We start from the raw sequence: 22,636 nt of genomic DNA on the forward strand, positions 1-22,636 counted from the left end.
ACTGCCATCAGGATGGGTCTTCCCATCAGACCCGCCCGCCGCCCATCAGAGAGGAGCCCCTAACGGGCGAGTCTGGCAGAAGACGGGAAGCAGTGGCCCGGGGCGCCTCTATAAGCCAATCAACAAAGGGCAGGTGAGGCCAGGGGCTCCCCACGGGCTTCCAATCAACAAAAGGAGACATGGTGAAAGGGCTTGAGAGCGCAAAATATTTTATTTAACAATGTGCATTTAGGAAAAATAGCAGCTCCCGCCTCAGAGGAAGCTTCTTGAATCAAAAGTCGCTGGCAGTCAAACACAGAGAACGACCGGCAGGGCTGGGGAGGAAGCCGAGGGCGCCAGGTGGGTCTCGGCCCAGGAACTGCACCGAGCGCTGACCCTGGGACGCGAGAGACTGCCCGTCGACAAGGTCGGCCTCTGCCAAAGGGACGAATCAGTGAAACATTCTGGAAACCGTTCTGTGAGTCCTTCCTAGACGGCAGGTGGCCCAGAGCGCCCCGCGCGGACCCCACCCTCACACTAAAGCCCCAACAAACCGTGTTCCCCCAGCGTTCTACAGAAATTATTTCCTAATGATTTTTTAAAATATTTAAATCTTTTCCTTAGACTGAAGAAGAAAGTGAACAGTTTTAAGAACAGTCGATGAAGCCTTAAAGCTGAGTCCACCAGGAGGAGGTCTTCCTGTGCAGGTTCACAGGCCGAGTCAGCGTATTAGCCGCGGAAGGTCTCGGTGCAGAAAGATCAGATTCCAGAGCTTCTGACAAGAAATTACTTTAAGCCGCTTTCTTCAAGATGTTACCAACTCCTTAAATGACACAATGGTGAGAGGAAAGCCAGACAACTGGACTGCACCGTGACGGCGGGCCAGAACACACGGCCTCAGCTGGTCCACAGAGAAAAATCCAAACCAAACTTACCAGTCACAGTTGTGACGCTGGTTTATTAACTCGGATCAGTCACGTCAGAGCACGAGGCCCCAGTGGCTCCGTCCCAGCGACGGAGCTGCCCCTCCTGACAGCAGAGCCAGTCCCTCCGGCTGCGTGGAAGCGTCATGGTCCTAGTGAGGCCACAGGAAATTACGCAGGGCTGGACACATCTTTGCTACAGGAGATAAACACACGTCAGCAGCGAAGGCCGCTCTCGAAACCTAACGGTACTGTTGCTAAATGAAGCCCGTGTTTCCTTTGAGACGAAGCATCCTTCCAGGTTCAACAACGCGAGGTGGGGGCTGACCACCTCTGGACGTGCACCCCTGGCTGCGTTCCTCTCTTGAGTCAAAGGTGCACTGTTTCCTTCCAGCGTCTTAAAGGACCCCTGGGATTTATCTGGCAATAATTCACCGTTAGGTTTTGAGAGATGCCTTAAGTTACTGAAAAGCAAAGTCCTCCCGTAGCCAAGATGTTTCCAGCTTCACTTAGTGTAACATCCTCAAATGACTGTGAATGTTGGATCCTTAAATCATTCCTTCAGGTGGAAGATTCTAGTAAGTCACAGATTCCCTCTTTTCATCCAGCTTCCTGAAGGTGTGGAATTAATGTTGGCGACACTTCATAAATCACTTCTGAATCACTGCATCCGTCTCCATTTGTGAACAGACGGGAGTCGCAGGCAATCAGTCTGAGCTCTTGGTGGAATAATCACTTCAGGGTTCCAAATGCCAATCCAGGACAGGGACCATTCTAGCTCAATATGCTGGGTACTTCCTCTGGCCAATCCTTCCCATCCTTGAACTTCCCGAGGCAGCAGAGGCCTGAAACGACAGGGACAGCACTGAGCTCGGCACGCCCGTCCCCGACGGCGGGGGGGGCCCCTTGGGGAACGATCAGCAGGTCTGTGGAACAAGCCAGAACAGACCGTTCTCTCAGCAAACAGGCATGTTCTGTCCGTTTTGCTCTGCAAGCCCACGGTCACGGACCAAGTCAGTAGCACATCTTGGCATTCCCTTTAAAGGTGCCTGCAGCTTGGTTAGGGTGGTGGGGTGAGGCTGATTCCAACAGCTGGGTGTCTAAAGAGCCCAGGGAGAACGTGGCCTGGCCTGCCACTGAGGGGTGCGAGGGAGCGCCCAGGGGAAGGCCGTGGGCAGAACACAGGCGCTTCCTCCTGCTCCCGCGAAAATGCCAACTGAAATGAAAGTCAAGGAGTTTCTGTAAAGGCATAAACTACAAGACGAAGGTTACAGGAGAGGAGAAAACAACTACCAAATCGTGGAATGGAGAAGTAGATGGCAGCGGGGGATGAGGGAAAGGTGCAGGGGGGCAGGAAGGCCCGCCCCCCGAGGAAGCCCGAGGCCGGGGACACGAGGCGGTGAGGGCAGGTCTGCCTTGGGACAGGCCGGGGTCAGGTGAGGCTCTGCATCCCGAAAGCCAAGACCTCCCCGCAGACCTCTGCCCCCGCTGCGCTCCCCAGACTGGCGGCCAGTCCGTCCTCCACAGGCCAGAGCCTGGGAGGGAGAGAAATAAAAGGAGGCATTCACGACCTTCCCGGCCTGAAGGTCATGAGCTACCAGGTGAAGGGAGGCCAAGGCCAGCATGGGGGAGGGAGTCAGGCCCACCCCACAGCAGTGTCAGCAAGAGCCGGCGGGGCCCCGAGCGCGGCGGGGGCATCCCCACCCAGGGCGGCGGCAGAGCCGGGAGGGGTGAGCGGGCGAGTCAGGGTCTCGCCGGGGGAGCCCCGCCTCTGCTCCCACCCGCCCCGGGGAGACAGCAGGGGCACTTACTTGTGCAAACTGAGCAGGGTTGTAGAAGGGCACCGCTGCCCCGGGAGGGCCCCCTGCAGGGGCGTGAGCGCCGGGAGCCTGAGAAGCACAGAGAGTTCACCTCAACAACTAGCAGTGCACGGCGGCTTGCTTCATGTGCAACTACAGGCACTACTTCTGAGGAAGGATTTATAATATCAGTACTTTCAAATGTGCCACAGAAGCTGGTCAAAGATACTTCTTGCAACACTGTATTTAATTGTTTAATGGTTCATAGAAAAATGGTAAAAACCAAAGCAACATGCAGAGTATGATGCTTTAGAACCAGAGCATGCACACGAGGTGGCACGGAGCTCCGAGCGGGCGCTCAGTGTCAGTGTGAGCCCTTAGTAGGTACTTTTGATTACTTTAGACCTCAAATGTCCAGCTACAAAATCCAGCGTTTTATTTCACAAATAAAACAAGTCACATGAAGCCTTTCTGCCAAGCCGAGGGAAAAGCTTAGTGCCCCAATACGCAGAGAAGATGAAGTATTCCTTTATTTCCCACACAGAGTGACCCCGGACAGCTGTCACTGCCTCACTCTGCTTGCCTAAAATAAACCTCGTGCTTGATCAGAAAACAGAATTCTCTCTTTCAAATGAGAGCATCCTGACCCAGGTGGGCTTCTGACACACACACACACACACACACACACACACACACACACACTCACACACACACTCACACACACTCTGAGGCTATGCCTATGGCTAGTCACTTGAAAAAACCAATTCAGAAAGAGCACAACCACAGAACGTGTCGGTTCACTACAAGCTTCTTGGGGTCGGTTCGATTGTTGATGTGTCTGGCTATTCAACACCACCCTTTAAAAACTTCTAAAGAAAGGAACACTGCATCCTCAGGCATGTGATGGCTGGGAGGTGACAAGTAATGTCAGTGGCCAGGGGCACGATGACCGACCAGCGTAGCGATCGCAAAGGGAAGACAGACAACCCCGTTCCGGTCCATGTCCAGTGCCCACGGCCAGCCACAGGTACCTGGTGAAAATGCTGGCTCACTTCACGTGATAACGAGCTCAGTGAACTACAGCGCGAAAGCTACAAAACAGCAAGAACACACAGATGCAGACAAATACAAAAATCAACATGCATGTCACTGCTCCAAGCTGGCAGTTTAATTCCAAAGAGCTTTATGACGCTGTTAGAATCAGTACAGCTCGATGGGAAAAAAAGCCAGAGTTAGCCTGAAACTCCTATTTTCATGTACAGTTTTTACTGGAAACGACCCCTGGTTGCGGGGAGGGAGGTGTGCCCAGGCCTGGGGACCGAGGACAGCAGAGCCCGGGAGAGGGGCGAGCCCGGCTGACGAACACACACGCTACCCCTCACTCTAGCCAGAGCTCCCAGACAACTCTGCGGAAGCAAGCGTGACTTTTTTCAGGAACACAACGCTTTCTGAGTTCTAGAAAGTTTCTAAGCTGCCCTTTTCCGACCCATTAACTTCGTTTTAAAGGAAGAAGCCATCTGGACGATAAAACGAGCTTCCTCAGCCCAGACCTTCAGCAGACGCGCTCATCGGGCGCCGTTTACCTCTCCTCCCTGGGAACCGTCCGCTCCGGAGGGTGGGCGCTCAGGTCCAGGGAGCGACGCCGCAGAACTGAGCACCTGCCGGGACAGCAGGGAGGCCAGCTGCTGCAAAGCCCGTGTGTCAGAGGCACCCAGCGAGGCAGGACCACCCGGGACGGCCCGCCCCACCCCACGGGGCGCTCCTGCTGAGGGGTCGTGAAAGGGCGCCGCGTGGACCTGCTATTCCAACACCCGCGGCGCATCCTTACTGAGCGCCTGCCGCGAGCCCCACCGCGGCCCTGCGATCGGCGCTCTCGTCGGCCCGTCCACAGGGCAGGACGCTGAGGCTCAGAGGCGCTGAGCGACCCCCCGTCTTTAAAAAGCTAATTACTGGAGAACCAGGGCTGAAATCCAGGTCCATCCAACCTCAGAGACCAAACTCTGAACGACTGCGTTGCACATACACATTATAATCATTCAAAAAAAACCCTCTTGGGCTTCCCTGGTGGCGCAGTGGTTGAGAATCTGCCTGCCAATGCAGGGGACACGGGTTCGAGCCCTGGTCTGGGAGGATCCCACATGCCGCGGAGCAACTAAGCCCGTGAGTGACAGCTACTGAGCCTGCGCGTCTGGAGCCTGTGCTCCGCAACAAGAGAGGCCACGACAGTGAGAGGCCCGTGCACCGTGATGAAGAGTGGCCCCTGCTCTCCGCAACTAGAGAAAGCCCTCGCACAGAAACGAAGACCCAACACAGCCAAAAATAAAAAATAAATAAATAATAAAAATTTAAAAAAAAAAAAAAAAAGAAATGGTTGTTGTAGCCACTATGTTTAAAAAAAAAAAAAAAAAACCCTCTTGACCGTAAAAAGTTCAGCAAGACAAAATTACTAGGTAACGCGCGTGTGACCCACACCGTAAGCTCTGTGTACACAAGACTCTGGAGAAGGTCAGGCCCGCCTCTCGGGTCGGGGCAGGAGGCAAATTCCCACTGCCTGACCCCCGGCCTGGGCCCACGGCACCGCTCACCTTGGGCTCCGAGGTGGGCTCTGGCTTGGCTGGCCCCCCCGTCGGTGCCTGCCCTTCCCTGCCAGCCCCCTCGGCGGGCGGTGCTTCCTCTGCATCTGTGAAGGGGACAGCGGGGGAGGTGGTCACTCGTGCCCCCGTCTCAGGGGCCCAGAGGGAAGAGTCCCAGGGGAGAGCTGCACCCGGTCCTCAGGCAGGCCGAGGGAAACAAGTCCGCAGACATGCACAGGGGAACCTCGGCCCTCTGCGCTCTGCGTGTGGGTGAGTAGTTAGTTCTTCTTACAAGAGGATTAAGGCCAGAGGCTCTCAGAGAGCCCAAGGCCAGAAGCTGCACACACACAGCTGCTCCCGTGCTGCCTACCTGGGTTTGGTCCGAACAGGTGTGCGGGAATCGGAAGTGGGGCCAGTGGCGCAAAGAAGTCCGCGGGGGCAAGGGCTGGCTCGCTCCGCTGGGGGCCCCCCGGGTTCAAGACGTCCACGTAGCGCGCTCGGGCTCGGGCTGCCACGGGGACAGGGAGCAAGGTCACCCCGCCGTCCTCCTGGTGGCCGGAGTGCACCGGGCCAGGCTTCCGCTCCCGGGGGCGGCCGGGCCCAGAAGGGGGCCCCTCCTGGGGCACACTTGCTGGGCTTCTGCCCGGGGGAGGGGTCCCACTTCACACCACGGCGCGGCCGATCGCATCCGCTCCGCCCTTAGCTCCCCAGTGATACGACGGTCCGCCCAGGAACGCTGAGCTCTCTAGAGACCTGGCCCCCCACCCCCCGGGGACTCATCCTCAGAAAACCAGTCCTCCTCCTGGTGGGAAACAAACTACCACCTCACGGGCACGTTATCATCGCTGAACTCTGGCCCGTCCGTGGGACAAATAAATTACCCAAGCGAACTCTCATTTCTGGTTGGCCGTCGTTACCTGCTTTTCTAGAATACATGTTCACAGCGGGTCTGGGGGGCCCTCCAGGGCCAGGCTGGGCGGCTTGCAGAGCCTTGGGAAGGGATGTTGGAGGTGGGGGCGGAGCCTTCTTCTGCAGAGGGAAAGACCACTGCGGGGTCTGCGCGCCGAGCCAGAGCCCACGGGGACCCCTGCAGGCGGAGGCCCCTGCCCACGGCGGGGCTCCCCGCCCGGCCACCGCGAGCGCCTGGACCCCGGCTCACCTCCTCCTCCGGCTCGTTCGTGTCCACCCAGCGGTTCTTCTTTTCATCCCAGACGATCTGCCACGATCGTGAAAGGTAAAAAGAGAACTCAGTGGCAAGAGCCGGACAGCATCAGAAATCAGGATCTGAGTGCTTCCGAGGCACCGGCTCAGGTCCGCTCCGGAGCCGAGTCACTCCTCGCAGACAGGCAGGCGGGCGGACGCGCCACTGCGGGACCCACCGGCCCCCCCGGGCCCACCCGGCAGGACGCACCGATTTGTTCTTGTCGTCTGGCAAGTAAGCTTCTGTCCTCTTCTTCACAGGCAGCCAACGAGAGAACCAGGACTCGCTGCTCTGAACACAAAAACCACCAGAACCACCCTGAGGACGTGGCGCGGAGCGCCACAAGCCCAACACACAGGGGCCGCCAAGCCTGTGCGACCCGCGCGCCTGCAGGCGGCAGAGCCACAGAGCCGGGAAGCGGGTGTCGGGCCGGGCGGGCGGCAGCGCTTCAGTCTGGGAAGCTGAGACATCCCGGGACGGGTGCACGACAGTGTGCTGGAGGCCCCAGAGCCAGGCACTGACAACAGTTAAAGTGGTAAGTTTTCTGTATACTTTACCACACTTAAAAAAAAATTAGAACAACAGCTTGCCTCTTGGAGCTTTTCATGTCTGAATGCCAACAAAGGAGCAGCCTGAGACATCCCCCCGCAGGAGTGGCGACGGCTGGGGAGTCCGTGTGGGCTCCAAGAAGAGGCCCTCGTGCTCCGAGGCTGGCAGAGGTTAGGCTTCAGGGACATTTACTCTATTCTTCATACGCTGCACTTGACGTCTACCACAAACGGCAGCAGCAACCCCACGCCCCCTCACCCGTTTCTCTGAATCTGCGGCAGGGTGGGTGGCCCTGTGCTGGGTGGGGAGCAGTCCCCTGCACGTCGCACCCCGTCTGAAGGTCCTGCTCTACCTCATGGCTCGTGCACGTTTTGAATCACACTTGTGCTTACATAAGACAGTAGCCGTTAAAAGCCACCCACAGGCTGGAGGTGGTGCGCACACACGCGCATCCGGCAGAACCTGCGCCCACAACACGCAACAACGCCTGCCGACCTCCGAGGACCCCACGAAGGACGGGAGGAGACCTGAGCCAGCCCCACAGAGGTGAGGACGGGGAGGGAGAAGCAGCACACGAACCCGCCACAGTGTCACTACAGCCCAGCGGGACGGCCGACAACGCAGCCCCCGGCCGAGGACGGGCTGCTGGAGGGCCGCCTGCTGAACCGCTGCGGAGGACAGGCTGGCGGGACGCGCTAAAGCCAGACGCACAGCTGTCCTGCGACCTCGGGACACACCCAAGGGAGACAAGCGCACCTGCCACCCAAAGACACAGACGAGAACGCTCACGTGGCTTTATTCCTAATAACCCCAAACTAAAAAAACCCACAAATGTCCTGCATCGGGAGAAAGGATACACAAAACCACGGCGTACGCGCACCATCGACATCACGACACAACGATGACAAGAAGGCACCTCCTTCACGTGAAGTTCGGGAACAGCCGAACCCGAGCAGTGGTGACAGAGGTCAGCGCAGAGGCCACCCTCTGGGGCGGGTGTGGACGGGCCCTGGACCCACGGGCGTCCGGGAGGCAGGCACGGCTCCAGCTCTGAGCTGGCGGGCTTACACGTGGACACGGACACAGAAACACTCGCGCTTCACCACACGCTTACTGCCCCTCAAGAACACGCTTGGCTTGATTTAAACAGAGACACATTCCTTCTCCTCGCCTCAGCCTGAGGACAGCGGAGCCGAGCCCCTGCCCAGCCCCCGGCCCCGCCCAGCTGGGGGCTGAGAGTCACCTTCTTAGGCTCCTTGGTCTCCTTGGCTGCCTGGACAGGTCTCCTCACGTCGGGCGCAGGCGTCAGAGGCAGAGGCGGAGGCGGCTGCAGGGCCCCTGAGCCAGCGCTCCCCCCGCCCGGAGATGACTCGGAGCCCTGTGACGTCCTTGAGGAGCCCTGTCCCAAGGTAACACGGAGCAGGCTCACCGGGGGCGCCTCCCCAGGAGCCCTGAAGACTTTACCGAGAGGCTACGTCACTACGGTGAGCAGAGCCAGGCAAGGAGGGGCTGGTGAGAGCGGCCCCCCGCTTCCCCGGGGCCGACTGGGCTTAAGGGCAACGTTTTCTAGGAGCGTCACGGCACGCACGATGCGGATTCGGGCTGGAGCAGATGGGATACGTGTGAGCACCGAGGAGAAGACTGGTTGGGGGGGTGGCAGTGGGCATTTTAAAAGATAGAAACATTTTAAGAAACATTTATCCCTGGGTTGAGGCTCTGTTTTCAATACAGTTAAACTCTCATTTTTACTTTCACAGGGACAGAATATTTTAACGGTGGACCACATAAGGAGAGTTTAAACTACAGCAATCGCCTGCTGATGGGATGCCCAAAAAGAGCAGGGTATCTGTAAAGAAGCTTCCAGAATGCAGTTTATATAAAAGCGTTTATCCTCCTACCCCCCATCACTGGGATCACAGCACGCCGAGGTGGTATTTATATTGAGCATGTCTGATAAAATGAATCTTGATTTTAAGAAAACCACTGAAAATTTTACGATTCCTATTGTAGAAAGAGATGCAGAAATCAGGGAAGTTTTCCATTTTAGAAAAGTTAAAATTGACAAGGTAGTTTCATTGTAGATGAGCATTTCTTCTCCTTAAAATACCGACTTTTACACTATTAAATTATCTTTTCCCCTATTAATGTTTTCACCAGCTCTTCACATTTTAAGGATTCAAGTTTTCTCTTTAAGAAATGATTCAAAAGATAATCTGATAATTTTAAGTATTATCTTACAACTTAAGAACAAAGAGTTTGAGTACTTATTCAGTGGAGTTCATGAAAAACAGCTTAAGAAACAAAAAAGAAGTGGGAAAGTACCACATTAGCAAATCTTCCACCAAAATCCTCTTCTCCTAGCTCCGACAGCGCGTTTCTGCCGGGTGCCTCTTGTGGCATCATTCCTGTCAAGGGAAATGAGAGCTCCCGTGACCCCGGCATCACTAAGCCCACAGCAGAGGGAGTGGGCGTGGCCAAGAGACGCTGCTGGGGACACCCCAGCTCCTCCTGCCATGCCTCCCCATGTAGGCGTCACAAACCACGAATGGAATGCTCCTAAACATGTGAAAATAGCTTCTCTTTTCAAGCCAGGCCGTCCAAGGAGACAGATGGTCAGGGACAAGACCACCCTCCAGAAGGAGGGTCACGGCCTCCCCAGTGCGTTCATAAAGGCTGCAGGCGGGCACCCCCCGGCCACGCCCTGGACACCCACTCCCACCTCACGTCCCAACAAGAGGTCAAGTCACTGATCTTCAATCAGCTTCTAGAACTTTTGGTATACACTAAGGAACGTACTTTGCTCCAAGTTTGAATGACTTAAGTCTCTCCTACCAGTGAGCTCCTTCAACGCCAAAGCCAATTTAGCTCTGCTCTCCAGACGGCACCTCGCAGACCCACCTGCGTCCTGGCTCCTGGCCTCCGGGAGCAGATGTTCAGTCTCTTGTAGAGATGGTGCACCAGACGGCAGGCCAGGCCCTGGGTACGGAGCCACAGGATCAGGCCCAGAGGGCTCTTGAAAGCCAAGTGCAGCCCCTGGGGGTCCACAGCCAGGTCCCGGCTCGACAGGGCCCGCCGGCGGTGGCGCTGGGAACACCAGCACCCTGGCGGGGAAGGCCGGCTGACCATCGGGGAGCGTCAGTGGAGCTGCAGGGAGACGGCGGAGAAGAGAAAGCCTGAGGTTATGTGCTCACTCCAGTGACTTCCGCCGGGCACGTTTCCTTCATCGAGGGCCAAGGAACCAACCGTCCAAGCACAAAGGCTGAAGCTGCCGGGCTGTCACTGGTTTAGGGAAGCGGGACACACACTTTTCAGGGCCGAGGGCAGGACCTCACTCGGCACAGCACGGGGCGCGGGCTCTAAGCCGCAGCGCGACCCCGACACAGCCCAGCGAGCAGCCGCCTGGCCCAGGGCCGCCTCTGCCTTCACTGAGTCCCCCCCACCCTCCTGCACCGCCCTCCCACTCAGCCAGACCTTTAAAGCCGCGAGACCCAGTGGGCTCACCAAGGGAGGGGGACAAAGAGGAAGCAGAGGGCCGAGGCAGTGGGACAGACGGCCCCGACTCTCTGGGCAGCAAGACAGGGGCGCTCCACGTTCAGAAGCAGGTGCCCAGGGCGGCGCGGGCTCACCTGAGGGCAGCAGCCGCACGTCCTGGCCCACGTGCTCAGCGCCGGGCACAGGCGGCGCCAGCAGCGGGTTGTCGGTGCCCAGGCTCGCCGGCTGGGCGGGCGCTGGGCCGTCACACGGCCCCACCTCGGAGCGCGGCGAGCTGGGACAGCGCTGGGGGAAGGCTCTGTCCAGACTCCACGCCGCGGTGCCCTCCTGAGGGAGAAGGACCTCAGGCGTCTGCACGCCGGCCGCCGACCCCGCGGACCCGCTCTGCTCCAGCGGCACCTTCCCCTCCCGGGCACCGGGCGCCGCGAGAGCTGAGCTGCTCACGCCCGCCACCTCCGGCGCGCACGTGGCTCCCCGTCGGGCCCCACGCCCGGAGCCCAGCGCACCTTGACCCACTGCTCGACGAGCCGCAGCTGGACCAGCCAGGCAGGCTCCGCAGCGGCCTCCTCCTCCGGCTTCTCCTTCAGCTGAGGGTCAAAGAGGCGCAACTGGGAGGCGACCTGGAAACACACGAAGATGAAGACCCCGCTCCCACAGGCGACAGCGGCCAAACCGTGTCTTCAAAACCCACTGGGACGTGGAGCAAGCGCGCCTGCAGCGTCCGAGACGCAGCCCTCCTCGCTGCAGGGACCTTCCTGAGGCGGCTCACGTGGCCCGTCCCTGACCGCCGGGAGCGCGAGCGCCCACCGCGCCGGCCCGCCGAGCCCACGGCATCCACACCCGCGGGGGCTGAGCCTGCCTCTGCTCGGCTCCACTCCCCGAGATGCCAACCGCCCCGGCCACGCTCACGCTCTGGGGGGCGGCAGGCGGGCACGCGCCAAACAAGCCTGACCTCGCGCTAACTGCTGAAGCTGCCAGGTGGAAACAGGTTCTTGAATTACCCTGTTTCTGCACGTGTCCAGAAGTTCCCGTAATAAAAACATTTTTGGTACCACATGAACGCATTCCAAAAACGAAGCTCCGGCAGGAGAGGAGCGTACTGGCGCGGCCCCCCTGGTGCCGGGCACCGGTGGGAGGGCAGTCACACGGTCTCCGTCTTCCGGAGCGAGAACCTGGGGCCGCGGGGCCGCAGCCGGGACCCACCCCAGGCTGCGGCTCCCGGAACCTCACAGCGCTAAGCGTGAGGCGAGGACGCCTCGAGACACGGGCCTCCTGCAGGCGGGGTCCTTCTCACGCCCAGGCTCACCTCCAAGTCTCTGCACGAGACGCCCCAAGGGCCCCTGTGCTGGACTGCAAAACACCAACTACCTGCCCGAGAACACGCAGGATCTTAACTCGGCCGAGCAGGCAGTCCCGAGCGCCCTCTGGTCACGAGCACCGCGTGACCACGTGGCCCCACGTGGTCCCACGTGCCGCGCGGGGGCAGCGGCATCGAGGAAGACGTTACCTGAAGCAGCTGGCTGAGCAGCACCGGCGAGTGTCTGTGGGGCTGCGCCAGGACGCTCCTGGCGATCACCTCGCAGTAGTGGAAGGCCTGCGTGGCAAGCCCCATCTCAGCCAGGCGGCAGCAGTAGATGAACTTAAACACCTGAGACAGACAGACGGGCGAGCTGAGCGGTGCTACAGGCCCCCTCCCGGTCCCTAGCGTCACCCGGGCCCTCCGCAGGCTGACGCTACCCTGGACGTTCGCAGCCCTCCTGTGCGTCCCCAGCACCTGCCCACAGCCGAGCCAGGCCCGTTCCCTGCGCTACCTCACATCAGAGTAAACTACTGTAAGCTTCTGAGAAACTCACTTTCTCTCTTCAACACCCTTAACACAGCCGTCAGGGCTCTCGACCACCAAGTGACCACGGAGTGACCACGAGGCGCCACCACGCGCACGCACCCCGTGACGACCGCCTCTCGGGAGCCGCCAGCGCAGTCACCCTGCTCTGTTGGCACCGATGCTCTGCCCCGTTTCAGACACACACGCACAGTCCCGGTCGGATACCACCCTCCCAAAACATGGTCCACAGCTGATAGAGAAGTACTTGAAACCAAACACTAACTAAAAGCTTTTAATACTTAAAACATTAAGAACCAAAATACTAACAAAATTCTCAATTCAGCAAGCTTTAATTCTCGAACATTACAGATGAAACATCTCCTCAAGATTTCCAAAAACACTTCATTGCTCTTTACGTTTTTTGAATAAAACCCCTAAACGACTGCGGTCTTGTCAGCACCCACTCCCCCCAGACCCCGTCAGAGCTGGAGCCGTGGGGCCCCACCCACCTGGAAGCTGGGTAAGGAGCAGGTCTGCGCCCCCAGGGACTGAGCGTACTCGTAGGCTTCTGTCCTCTGAATAGCTTCGTTGGTCGCGAACTTCAAAAACGGCAAACTGTGGAGGACATGAGCGGCTGTCACCTTTGAGCGGGTCACCGAAGCGCCAGCGCTCCACGCGCCAGTCTGGGTTAGCCATGGGAGGGGCTTTTCCTTTCTAAGGGAAACGGATGCCACTATACCTATGCAATTCCTCACCTGTGGTTTGATCCAATTAAAACAAGCTTTGTGGTTTTCTTGGTATAAACCCCAAATCCAACCTGGGCCACGAGGTAGCAGAAGTGTGCAGCATCAAGGAGTCCTCTCGAGGCTGAAGGTACATAAAGCAGGCAGGCCTCGGTCACAGGGTCTCCCGGAGATCAGAGCGCTCAGAGACACCAGAGAGACCCCAGACGGAGGGACAGTCTCGGGGTCCCGAGCATCTGACGGCAGCCCCAGGCCCGCCTTCTATGTCGGCGTCTGACCTACCCAGAGTGTCCCCCATCGTGGCCATCGTCCGGGCTTCCACGTCCACGTTGTTGTTCAGGTTGGACAAAACCATGGCCAGGTGTGGCCGCCAGTCTCCCCACTTCTCGTCTCCACAACACTGAAACCAGAGACAAGCAGAAAACCCTCATCCTTGGAACACACTGCCGTCTTAACTCCGCAGTGCTCAAGCCCCAGGAGCAGGATGGAAACGCTGGCCTCGTGGCCTGGGAGGTGAGCCCTCCCGGGAGCGGGCTCTGAACAGACGGCTGAGCCGCGGCGGCTGCCGTGAGGACCCCCATACTGACCGTGGACGCGGCTGGCATCCGCCCGGACATCAGCTGGTAGACCGTCTGCAGAGGGTCGTTGATCGGAAGGCTGTTGGCGAACCTGGGCAGACGCGAACAGAGAAAGCCCTAACTCAGCCTGGTTCAATAAACAGGACACGAAAAACTAGTCTGGTCTCATCTCAGACGCTTTGGTGACTGGCTTGACGCTTGACCTGAGCCAAGTGTACACACTGCAATGTTTTTAAAAGGCTATTAAGGATGCAGATTTTTTTTTTGTTTTTTTTGGGTCACACTGCGTGGCATGTGGGGTCTTAGTTCCCGGACCAGGGATTGAACCGGGGCCCCTGGCAGTGGAAGCGCACAGCCCTAACCACTGGACTGCCAGGGAATTCCCCGCTGAGATTTTATAGAATTAAAAAGCCTGAAGTTGGGCTTCCCTGGTGGTGCAGTGGTTAAGAATCCGCCTGCCAATTCAGGGGACACGGGTTCGAGCCCTGGTCCGGGAAGATCCCACATGCCATGGAGCAACTAAGCCCGTGTTCCACAGCTACTGAGCCTGCGCTCTAGAGCCTGTGAGCCACAACTACTGAGCCCACGTGCCACAACTACTGAAGCCCATGCACCTAGAGCCCGTGCTCCACAACAAGAGAAGTCACCGCAATGAGAAGCCCGTGCACTGCAACAAAGAGTAGCCCCTGCTCGCTGCAAATAGAGAAAGCCCGTGTGCAGCAATGAAGACCCAATGCAACCAAAATAAATAAATAAAAAAAAAAAAAAAAAAAAAAAACCTGAAGTTAACAAAAAAAATTTAAATCCTTTAGCAACACAGCCCGAGGAGGAGGGCCCAGCAAGCCCACCACCATGGGTGGCCGACGGGACCCCCAGCCTCCTCTGACAAGAGCATGGGGGCCGGGGGCTTCCCAAAGCTGACGAGGCCCGGACCCCCGCCTGCAGGCACGCCCGGACTCCTCACCTGGTCATGACTCTGGCGTGTGTCCGGCTGTCCATCTTGCTGGCAAGTAACAGGGCGTGACCCCACAAGCCGTTCTTCATCGCGGACTCTAAAGCATCCTGCAAAGCATCGAGAGGTTCTCTGACCTCTGAGAACAACAGGAGCAGCGGAGCGTGTGTCGTCACGCACGGCCAGGAAGGAGGAGAGGGCTCAACCGCAGATGAGAAAGCCAACGGCCCAAAGGCTCCAACACACACGTTCCCAGTTCAGAAACGGAAGAGCGGGCGAGCTCCACCGTTTGCGCTCGCCGCGGAGTCCCTGCGGGGGGCGGTCTCCGTGCAGGTGCCCCGCTTTCCTCAGCAGCACAGAGGACAAGCGCACCGTCAGAGCCAGGCGCAGCGGAGAGGCAGCACCGCCTTCTCCCACCTGTCGTCTCCGCCACGAGAAAGGCCAGGGGGACCCCTGGGCCCCGAGGGCCTGTGCTCAGCACCAACAGGGCCTTAATTACTTCAGCCTCCCTGTATCCAAAATGATCTGGGCCACAACTTAGAAAACTTCTGACCAGGAAGCAGACATATTGCAACAGAGAAATGGTAATTAAATGTAACAGATCAGAAGATTTCAATTAGCTGTAAAATGACCACATTAAGATCATTTACTCACCAAATACGAGTTTTCTGAGTCTATCATGACATAAAAGTGCCAAAAACTCTGGGCCCGCCAGACTCCCGCTGCCAGAGCCCAGCAGGCGCTCCAACTGTGCACGCCCCGCGCCCGGCTGCACCACCAGGTGCCCCACGGAGCAAACCCCGGGCGTGTCCCCAGGGCGCTCCCCACCCGGGCCCGGGCTGTGCCCAGCACCCACTCGCGGTGGCGCGGTGAGCTCACCCTAACTGCGTGAGGACGCGCTGCCTCTGTGTCGCGCACGTGTTTACCCCGAGACACACTGCACACAGCAGGGGTGCAGCCTGAGCTCAGTCCGCGTGTCTGTCAGATGCCTGAAAACGGAACCTGCACGTCTCTGACACCAGCAGCGCTGGAGAAGCCACTGTTCACACCTTCAGAGACGCGACACACGAGGTGCCAGACAGTCTTTGCAGAACAAGACCCCGGCCGCGCGTGCCGCTCTAGACGCTGGCGCCCCGAGAGCGGGCCCTGCCCCCCGCCCCGCGCCCGAGCCGCTCACCTTCTTCCGGCCGTAGAGCAGCAGCTCTCGGAACCGCTCCGTGTCTTTTTCAAGGGTGGTGGCGGCCTGACTGTCGGTGAGGAACGAGAGCTGGGCCTCCCCGGACTCCTCCTCCACTTGTGCCGCAGGCTCGTGAGTGAAATCAATCAGGTTGGCCTCACTGGGTGACTTCCCAGGAAGCCACACGGTTCGGTGGTCTCGTAACAAGAGTTCCGCGATGTCTGTGCCCACCACGGTCTGCGAGGGGCAGCAGGGGCAGGAAGGGAGACAGGCTTAACCACAAACAGCACCCTCCTGCGGGAGCGACAGGACAGCCCCGGTCCTGGTCGGCGGAGGCCCAGAAAGGGCCTCCGCAGGTGAGCGACTTCGACCACCTCGGCACAGAGCCGCTCCCGACTCGGCCGCGAGCGAGGCGGGCAGACCGCACGCACCGGACAGGCCGCCGACGGGGAGCCGAAACCTCCCTTCACCCCAAACCACGCACCCTGCTTGGCTCCCGCGTCCCCAAATCACGGCCGAGACACTCGTCCTGGGGGAGCCCCTGGACGGTACAGCCTGGTACAGAGATCCTGCCTAACCCTCCTCGGGGTGCTGAGGGCTCCCGGGACTAGAGGCCTACGAGAAGAGCAGCTCTACAAGGAAGGAGACACATACCCCGTTCTGTCTGCATAACAGAACAATAAAGCTCCAAAGAAGACTCGCGGACTCTTTGTCAATTAAATTTTCATCCTGTAAACAGTTTGTAGCTTTGCTCTGTGCAAAATTAATAACATCCACTTTATGGGTGTCATCTCTGCAAAAAGAACACACACTCGGTGAACAGCAGCCACTGCATCTGCGAGGCCGCGCTCGGCACCGCCGGCGGACAGGCACCGCGGCCGCTTTCGTGGGGCACGTACTTGCCAAGAGGCCCCGGGAACGCCCGCATCTCCTCCTGCTCCGGCGTGTGCTGCAGCAAGGTCTGAGGCGGGGACAGGAGAGGGGACAGAGAGAGCGCTGTTCACGGGGGCAGGCAGGTCAACGCCCGGCTTGGCCACATCAGCAGACAGAGTAACGGACGCCATCCTCAGGACGGCCTGTCCCTCCAAGTGGGGAGGCAAAGCCTCCCTCACGGAGTATGGGCATCTAGTTTCACAACAGTGACTTTCAAACTTTGTTTAAGCAGTGAGACCCACCCCCCCAACTCTGAGGCAGGGCCTGGGTACACGCCACGGAAGAGGCCTGCCAGGGCACGGAGCAGGGCGCCCTGCACCAGCCCCCCGAGATCAGAAGGCACCTCTGCCCACTCTCCAGAACCACCAGTAAAATGAGCACGGACAGCGTCCTCACTCCAAAATCAGAGATCCAAATAAAGATAGAAAAGGAACGCACAATAAAACCAAGTCTAACACAACACCCAGAGCAGATTCTTAAAATGCTGACTTCCGAGAGGAAAAAGATGATCAAGCAGAATTGAAACAATCTACGAATTGAAGATTCACGGAAATAAACATTTCCCAAGCTTGTTTTTTCAGACAAGGGCACGCAAGTTGAAGATGACAAACTGCAAAGCTCGTGTGACCTAAAGGGCGACGTGCAACTTCTCCCTGTGGAATTACCTCCATGCTGTGAATTTCAACCAACGCAGGCTGTCCTTCTGAAGGCAGATTTGGAATCACTTTGATGAGCTGACCCCCAGGACCAAACCTGGCACAGATATGAGGCACTGAGAATTTCTCAGGAGAAGTTGGTCTCGATGGAGCTACATTTAAATAAAATGAGAAAGAAACAACCAGTATATCACTTTTTAATGCTTCTGAACTAAATCAACAGCTGAGCTTTTCAAGATGCCCATGCAGCTGGAATCATAGATTATCAAGATGAACTGACTTTCAACTGTAGTTAGTAATTGTTAAATATCCTATTAAAAAATAGAACCTACACATACGTCAGAAAAACGTTCTAATCGTTAAAAGTGAGAATACTCTCCTCTAAAATGAAAAGGCTCCTTTAAAAACCACCAGGACGCACTGTTTACAGAAAGCAGCGCTCGTGTTTCCTGCCGCTCAGGTGGCCCCTCAGCGCCCCTGCACCCTGAGCGCTCCTCACGGCCTCGGCCTCAGACCACGGGCATCGGAGGGAGCAGCAAGGAAAATGACCAAGAGTGAAACACCTCAAGCCAAACGGGAGGTGAAATTTTTAATCAAATAACGCTTTAAGAAAGTCCATTATTTTATATTTTATACTGTCACGTTCTAAAACTTCACATACTTGCAGTTTTCCAAGAAACAGCATTTGACCAAATATCTCAAAGGCAAATCGAGAACGTGGTCTGTGTGATAAGCGTACGAACTGGAGTTTTTCAGGTTTCCCTCCAAGATCCATGTCCCCGTATGGTCGGCACCAGGGCTACACTGAGGCCCTGCCCAAGGGGACATGGCAGGGGAGCCTGAGGTCAGAGCCACACTGAAGCGGACACGATCGACAGGCCGGGCAGCTCCCAGGCCTGTGAGCCAAACTGCAGCCCAAGGGGCACCAGCAGCCCAGCATGGCAAGCGCTGCCCCTCAGGACGGGCACGCGGCGGCAGAGTGCCCTTGCTCGGCAGGGATGCCCAGGCCAGGCCATCGCCAATTCCCACCCTGGTGACGACTCAGTCCCTCCCTCTTTCCCATCCCAGGCTCGGGACGCCGCCCCGGGTGTGCCCCTGGGGGCACGCAGGGCCTCGCCACACACACCTTGCTCCACGGAGGGCCAGCCGGCCTCAGAAGGGTAGCCGTACTCCGGGAAGCCTGGGGTGCCGTGGAAATCGCCGCCGTAGGGGCCGTAGGCGTAATCGCCGTGGAAGGAGCCCGGTGGAGGGGGCGCCTCGTAGGGCCCAGCAGTCACGTTGTGACCTCTGTACACCTGACTCTTAGAAAGCACAGAGCAAACAGGTGAAGCCTCTTTGCCATGCCTGCGGCGGGACCCCGGGCGGCCCCCAGAACCCAGGGCCCGGCCGGCCGCCCACCTGGCGGGAGCGGGACCCTGGGCCCGGCCCCCCGCCCCCCTGCCCCCCGCCCGGCCGGCTGCCCACCTGGCGGGAGCGGGAGCTGAAGCTGCTGCGCAGGCTCTGCACTGAGCGCTCGCTGTGCTCGCTCCGCCGGTCCGCCTCCTCCCCGTAAGGGTCCCCGTGGGGCTCAGGCTCGTCGTCAAAACTCCCGGTGAAGCGGGGGTCGTACCGCCAGTGGTCGTCGTATTTCTCAGGCCTGGGGAGGCAGCGGGGCAGAGGCCGGGCTCGGGGAGAGGGCCTCCGGGGCCCAGGCTCACGTGCCACACGGCGGTGAGCCCCTCCAGGTCCCCGCCGCCCCGCGTCCTGACCCTAAGGACGGCGCTCGTCAGAGCCCACCCTCAAGTGGAGTCGCTGCATCCCCAGGCCAAGTTCAGGCCCCGCCTGAGGTTAGAGAGGCAGGCTGGGGGTCCGTCTGAGGTGGTCACCCCTCGCCCGGACCCGAGGAGGATGAACTGACTCGCGGCGCTGGTTCTGAGGCCGGTTCTCCTCCACGAGCCCAAAGAGAGAACCACCGGGAGGGTGAGTTCACCCTCCTCCTCCCAGCAGTGACCGCTCCCGGGGAAGCCAGACACAACCGTAGCTCTCGAGTGCATTACAAAGACCCGAGGGCACAGACGCGGAAGCAAGGCTGACTCACGACCCGCCCTCCTCATCAAAACCTCCTCTACCGACCTGTCCCCGTAAGCGTAGCTTTCCTTCCTGTACGGGTCGTACTCAGCATCGTACCAGCACCTCCGGTCGTAGGTGCGGGGGTCCCTGGACCGAGAACCATACTGGTACCGGTCCCAGTGACCTGGATCTGCAGGCGAGAGATTAATGCGTCAGTACAATGTGCAAAAGACACCCCTCTGGCCGTCACAAAACCAGGCCACCCCAGGACTGAAGAATGCTTTCAGCCTCAGAGAGCAACCAAATTTTCCTCCCGAAAATCAGCACGACCCCAGGGAACGTTAACTGTTCCAGAGGACCCGGCCGTGTCTTGCCTGTACTGTGATACCTAACAGCCACTGACAGTTTTTCTCTCAACACACGTGATTAAAAAGAAAAAAAAAATTTTTTTTTTATTCGTATCTCTTTTCTCTAATGTGATCCAAAGAGCTTTAGGAAATACTCTCAACGGATAAACAACAAGGTCCTACTGTAGAGCACAGGGAACCATATCCAATCTCCTGGGATAAACCATAATGGAAAAGAGTATGAAAACAGAATGTATATGTGTGCATAACTGAGTCACTTTGCTGTACAGCAGAGATTAGCACAACCTTGTAAAACAACTGTACTTGAATAAAAAATAAACAAAAATTTAAAAATATTCTCAAAACTAGATTACTTTAAAAAAGCACATTCAGGGACTTCCCTGGTGGCGCAGTGGTTAAGAATCCACCCGCCAATGCAGGGGACAAATCCGCCTGCCAGTGCAGGGGACACGGGTTCGAGCCCTGGTCCGGGAAGATCCTACATGCCGCGGAGCAACTAAGCCCGTGCACCACAACTACTGAGGCTGCACTCTAGAGCCCGCGAGCCACAACTACTGAAGCCTGCGTGCCACAACTACTGAGCCCACACACCGCAACTAATGAAGCCCACGCGCCTAGAGCCCATGCTCTGCAACAAGAGAAGCCACCGCAATGAGAAGTCCGTGCACCGCAACGAAGAGTAGCGTCCGCTCGCCACAACGAAGAGTAGCCCCTGCTCACCGCAACTAGAGAAAGCCCGCGGGCAACAACAAAGACCCAACGCAGCCAAACATAAATAAATAAATAAATAAATAAAGCAAATGCAGGGGAAAAAAAAGCATGTTAACGTTATATAAGCAAACCAGATACACCACTTTGAGCAAGCACGTGCAGAATTATGCATGAAGCAGTGCAAATACAAAAGTGGAGGGAGAGCCCCGGGGACGCAGAAGCGGGCAGCCATGTTGGGACAGCGAGGGCCACAGCCAGGCAGGGGGACCAGCAGGGCGGCTCAGGGGACACATGCCAAGACGCAAACACTGCCAGACAGCGGTGGCACCCGGCGCATCCTGCGTCTGCCCTGTGTGATGCGGGGGCTCTGGCCACACGTGGAGCACGTCACACCTGGCCACTGCAGTGAGCAGCCGGTCCCTCATTTTACTGATTTTAATCAATTTAAATAGCCACATATGGACAAGTCACACACTCTAGAACTACTGATAATTATGCTTTGCTGGAAAATCAAAGAAAACTACTAATACGATACAGACACAATGTTACAGTTAAGATGTAATTTCTTAATGAAAAGTAGCAATATAATTATTTCTAGACACAGACTACTTTCAATTACTTTGGCTCTGAGCTAAGATCGTAAGACTACTAAAAGGGAAGGTTTCCTAAGAAATCCCACAGCGCGCCACTCTGCACCCGGCTGCACGGTCTGAACACGCATCTGCTGGCCGTCGACCGATGAAAACGCCTGAACATACCTCCATAATCGTACTGGCTGGAATAATAATTTGCATAGTAGTCACTCTGACTGCTCCATCCACTTTTGGAATTATAGTAACCTTCAGGATACCCTTGCCTGAAAAAAAACACACAGTGCTGTTAAAAAACAAATTACCTGCTTCTTAAAGTGGGACACAAATTACACCCAGAGCAACAGGCATTCATCAGAGCACCTTGGTTGTGAAAAAATTCTAATCAGGAGATCCGAACCAGTAACAACGATAAGATTACAGGATTCCCTACCATACAGCAAATTAAAATTTATCTGTTGAAATAACTATTTAAGTGCTGTTCAGCATAAAAGAACTAACTCTTCTCGCGTGCTCAGTGCTGCATGCTATAAAGCCAATGCTTAAAAGCAGGGTCTCACGTTTTGGATATCATGCTTAGCAGAAGCAAAAAGCACTGAGCTATCAAAACCAAGCTAGCGCCGACTGCAACACCCTCTACACAGACCGCGACCTGTGTGTCCTGAGTGGGGAGAAGGGCCCTCGCCCCCTTCCAGCTGACTGCCCGGGACTCACGACACGGGCCCGACCAAGGCTGGCTTCACAGGCCCAGCTGTGCTGCCGACCCTGAGCAGGACAGGCAGGTATCAGGCCTTCCGAGGCAGGAAGATCCTTGGGAGGACTTGACGGCACTTTTGATTTCTAAACTGTGACTCCGTGTACCCCTGGGGAATGGCTCACTCCTGGGGGCGCAGCTGCCCCTGAGAAGTGTCCGGCCCCCCCACCTACCACAGGGACAGCACCCGCTGGGCGGGGGCCCTGGGGGGAGCGCTCCAGTGCACCGGGGGCTCCAGAAAAGTGACCTGACCAAGGGCATAGCCAGAGCACGCCCACCCCGCTGCCCTCTCCAGCCCCGGTCACCCGTCAGGAGAGACGCCACCGCAGAAACCCAAGGCTCGTTCTCCCCTCCTGCCGGGATGTGACCACACCAGGCACAAGCACAACACGCTGATGCTCAGCACGGCCACGCAGGCCTGCACACACGTGTGCACACACGCACAGGGCAGGAGAGGGGAGGGGCTGCTCTCCCTCCACGAGTGAGCGGTGAGCGGTGAGGACACGGCAACAAACCCCTGCCAGGTAACCCGATCTGGCCTGCAGGCGACAAGCGGCAGAGCAAGGTGTGCCCCGGCCCCTGCCTCCATCCTCCCTCACCTCTCAGGGCTTCTAGAAAACACCTGCCCGCTGCTCTCCCCGAATCAGAAGGCCCACTGGGACTCCAGTCTCACCTCCCAGAGCGCCGGGCCCAGCGGCTCAGCGCATCCCTCCCAGCGACGGAGGGGGGCCAGCTGGACGGGCGGGCTCACAGAGGCAGGGCCTCGTCTCCAGGTGAGCTACTG

At 57.7% G+C, this 22,636-nt stretch overlaps 1 protein-coding gene across 5 annotated transcripts in view; it reads right to left on the reverse strand.

The window, feature by feature from the left end:
- Positions 1-197: 197 nt before the first annotated feature.
- The window catches only part of SEC16A (SEC16 homolog A, endoplasmic reticulum export factor), a 33,298-nt gene continuing 10,859 nt past the window's right edge, over positions 198-22,636 (reverse strand). For 2 of the 5 annotated variants that reach the window (XM_036854625.1, XM_036854624.1), the window contains exons 4-31: positions 21,267-21,364; positions 19,493-19,619; positions 18,845-19,016; positions 18,507-18,681; positions 17,390-17,532; positions 16,691-16,752; positions 16,446-16,584; positions 15,792-16,028; positions 14,627-14,724; positions 13,672-13,753; positions 13,367-13,484; positions 13,097-13,208; positions 12,851-12,956; positions 12,024-12,164; positions 11,023-11,136; positions 10,651-10,843; positions 9,923-10,168; positions 9,347-9,429; positions 8,268-8,423; positions 6,686-6,766; positions 6,434-6,490; positions 6,192-6,303; positions 5,645-5,782; positions 5,287-5,381; positions 4,285-4,359; positions 3,733-3,792; positions 2,714-2,791; positions 198-1,747 (exon numbers count right to left, since the gene is read on the reverse strand). In XM_036854625.1, coding sequence (XP_036710520.1) covers positions 1,682-1,747; positions 2,714-2,791; positions 3,733-3,792; positions 4,285-4,359; positions 5,287-5,381; positions 5,645-5,782; positions 6,192-6,303; positions 6,434-6,490; positions 6,686-6,766; positions 8,268-8,423; positions 9,347-9,429; positions 9,923-10,168; positions 10,651-10,843; positions 11,023-11,136; positions 12,024-12,164; positions 12,851-12,956; positions 13,097-13,208; positions 13,367-13,484; positions 13,672-13,753; positions 14,627-14,724; positions 15,792-16,028; positions 16,446-16,584; positions 16,691-16,752; positions 17,390-17,532; positions 18,507-18,681; positions 18,845-19,016; positions 19,493-19,619; positions 21,267-21,364 — 3,364 coding nt within the window. In that variant the 3' untranslated portion in view covers positions 198-1,681. The remainder of the gene's footprint in view (positions 1,748-2,713; positions 2,792-3,732; positions 3,793-4,284; positions 4,360-5,286; positions 5,382-5,644; positions 5,783-6,191; positions 6,304-6,433; positions 6,491-6,685; positions 6,767-8,267; positions 8,424-9,346; positions 9,430-9,922; positions 10,169-10,650; positions 10,844-11,022; positions 11,137-12,023; positions 12,165-12,850; positions 12,957-13,096; positions 13,209-13,366; positions 13,485-13,671; positions 13,754-14,626; positions 14,725-15,791; positions 16,029-16,445; positions 16,585-16,690; positions 16,753-17,389; positions 17,533-18,506; positions 18,682-18,844; positions 19,017-19,492; positions 19,620-21,266; positions 21,365-22,636) is intronic. The other 3 variants (XM_036854626.1, XM_036854627.1, XM_036854628.1) reach the window with 3 other exon arrangements.

Source organism: Balaenoptera musculus, chromosome 6 (genome assembly GCF_009873245.2).
Source record: "Balaenoptera musculus isolate JJ_BM4_2016_0621 chromosome 6, mBalMus1.pri.v3, whole genome shotgun sequence".
NCBI classification, from domain to species: Eukaryota; Metazoa; Chordata; class Mammalia; order Artiodactyla; family Balaenopteridae; genus Balaenoptera; species Balaenoptera musculus.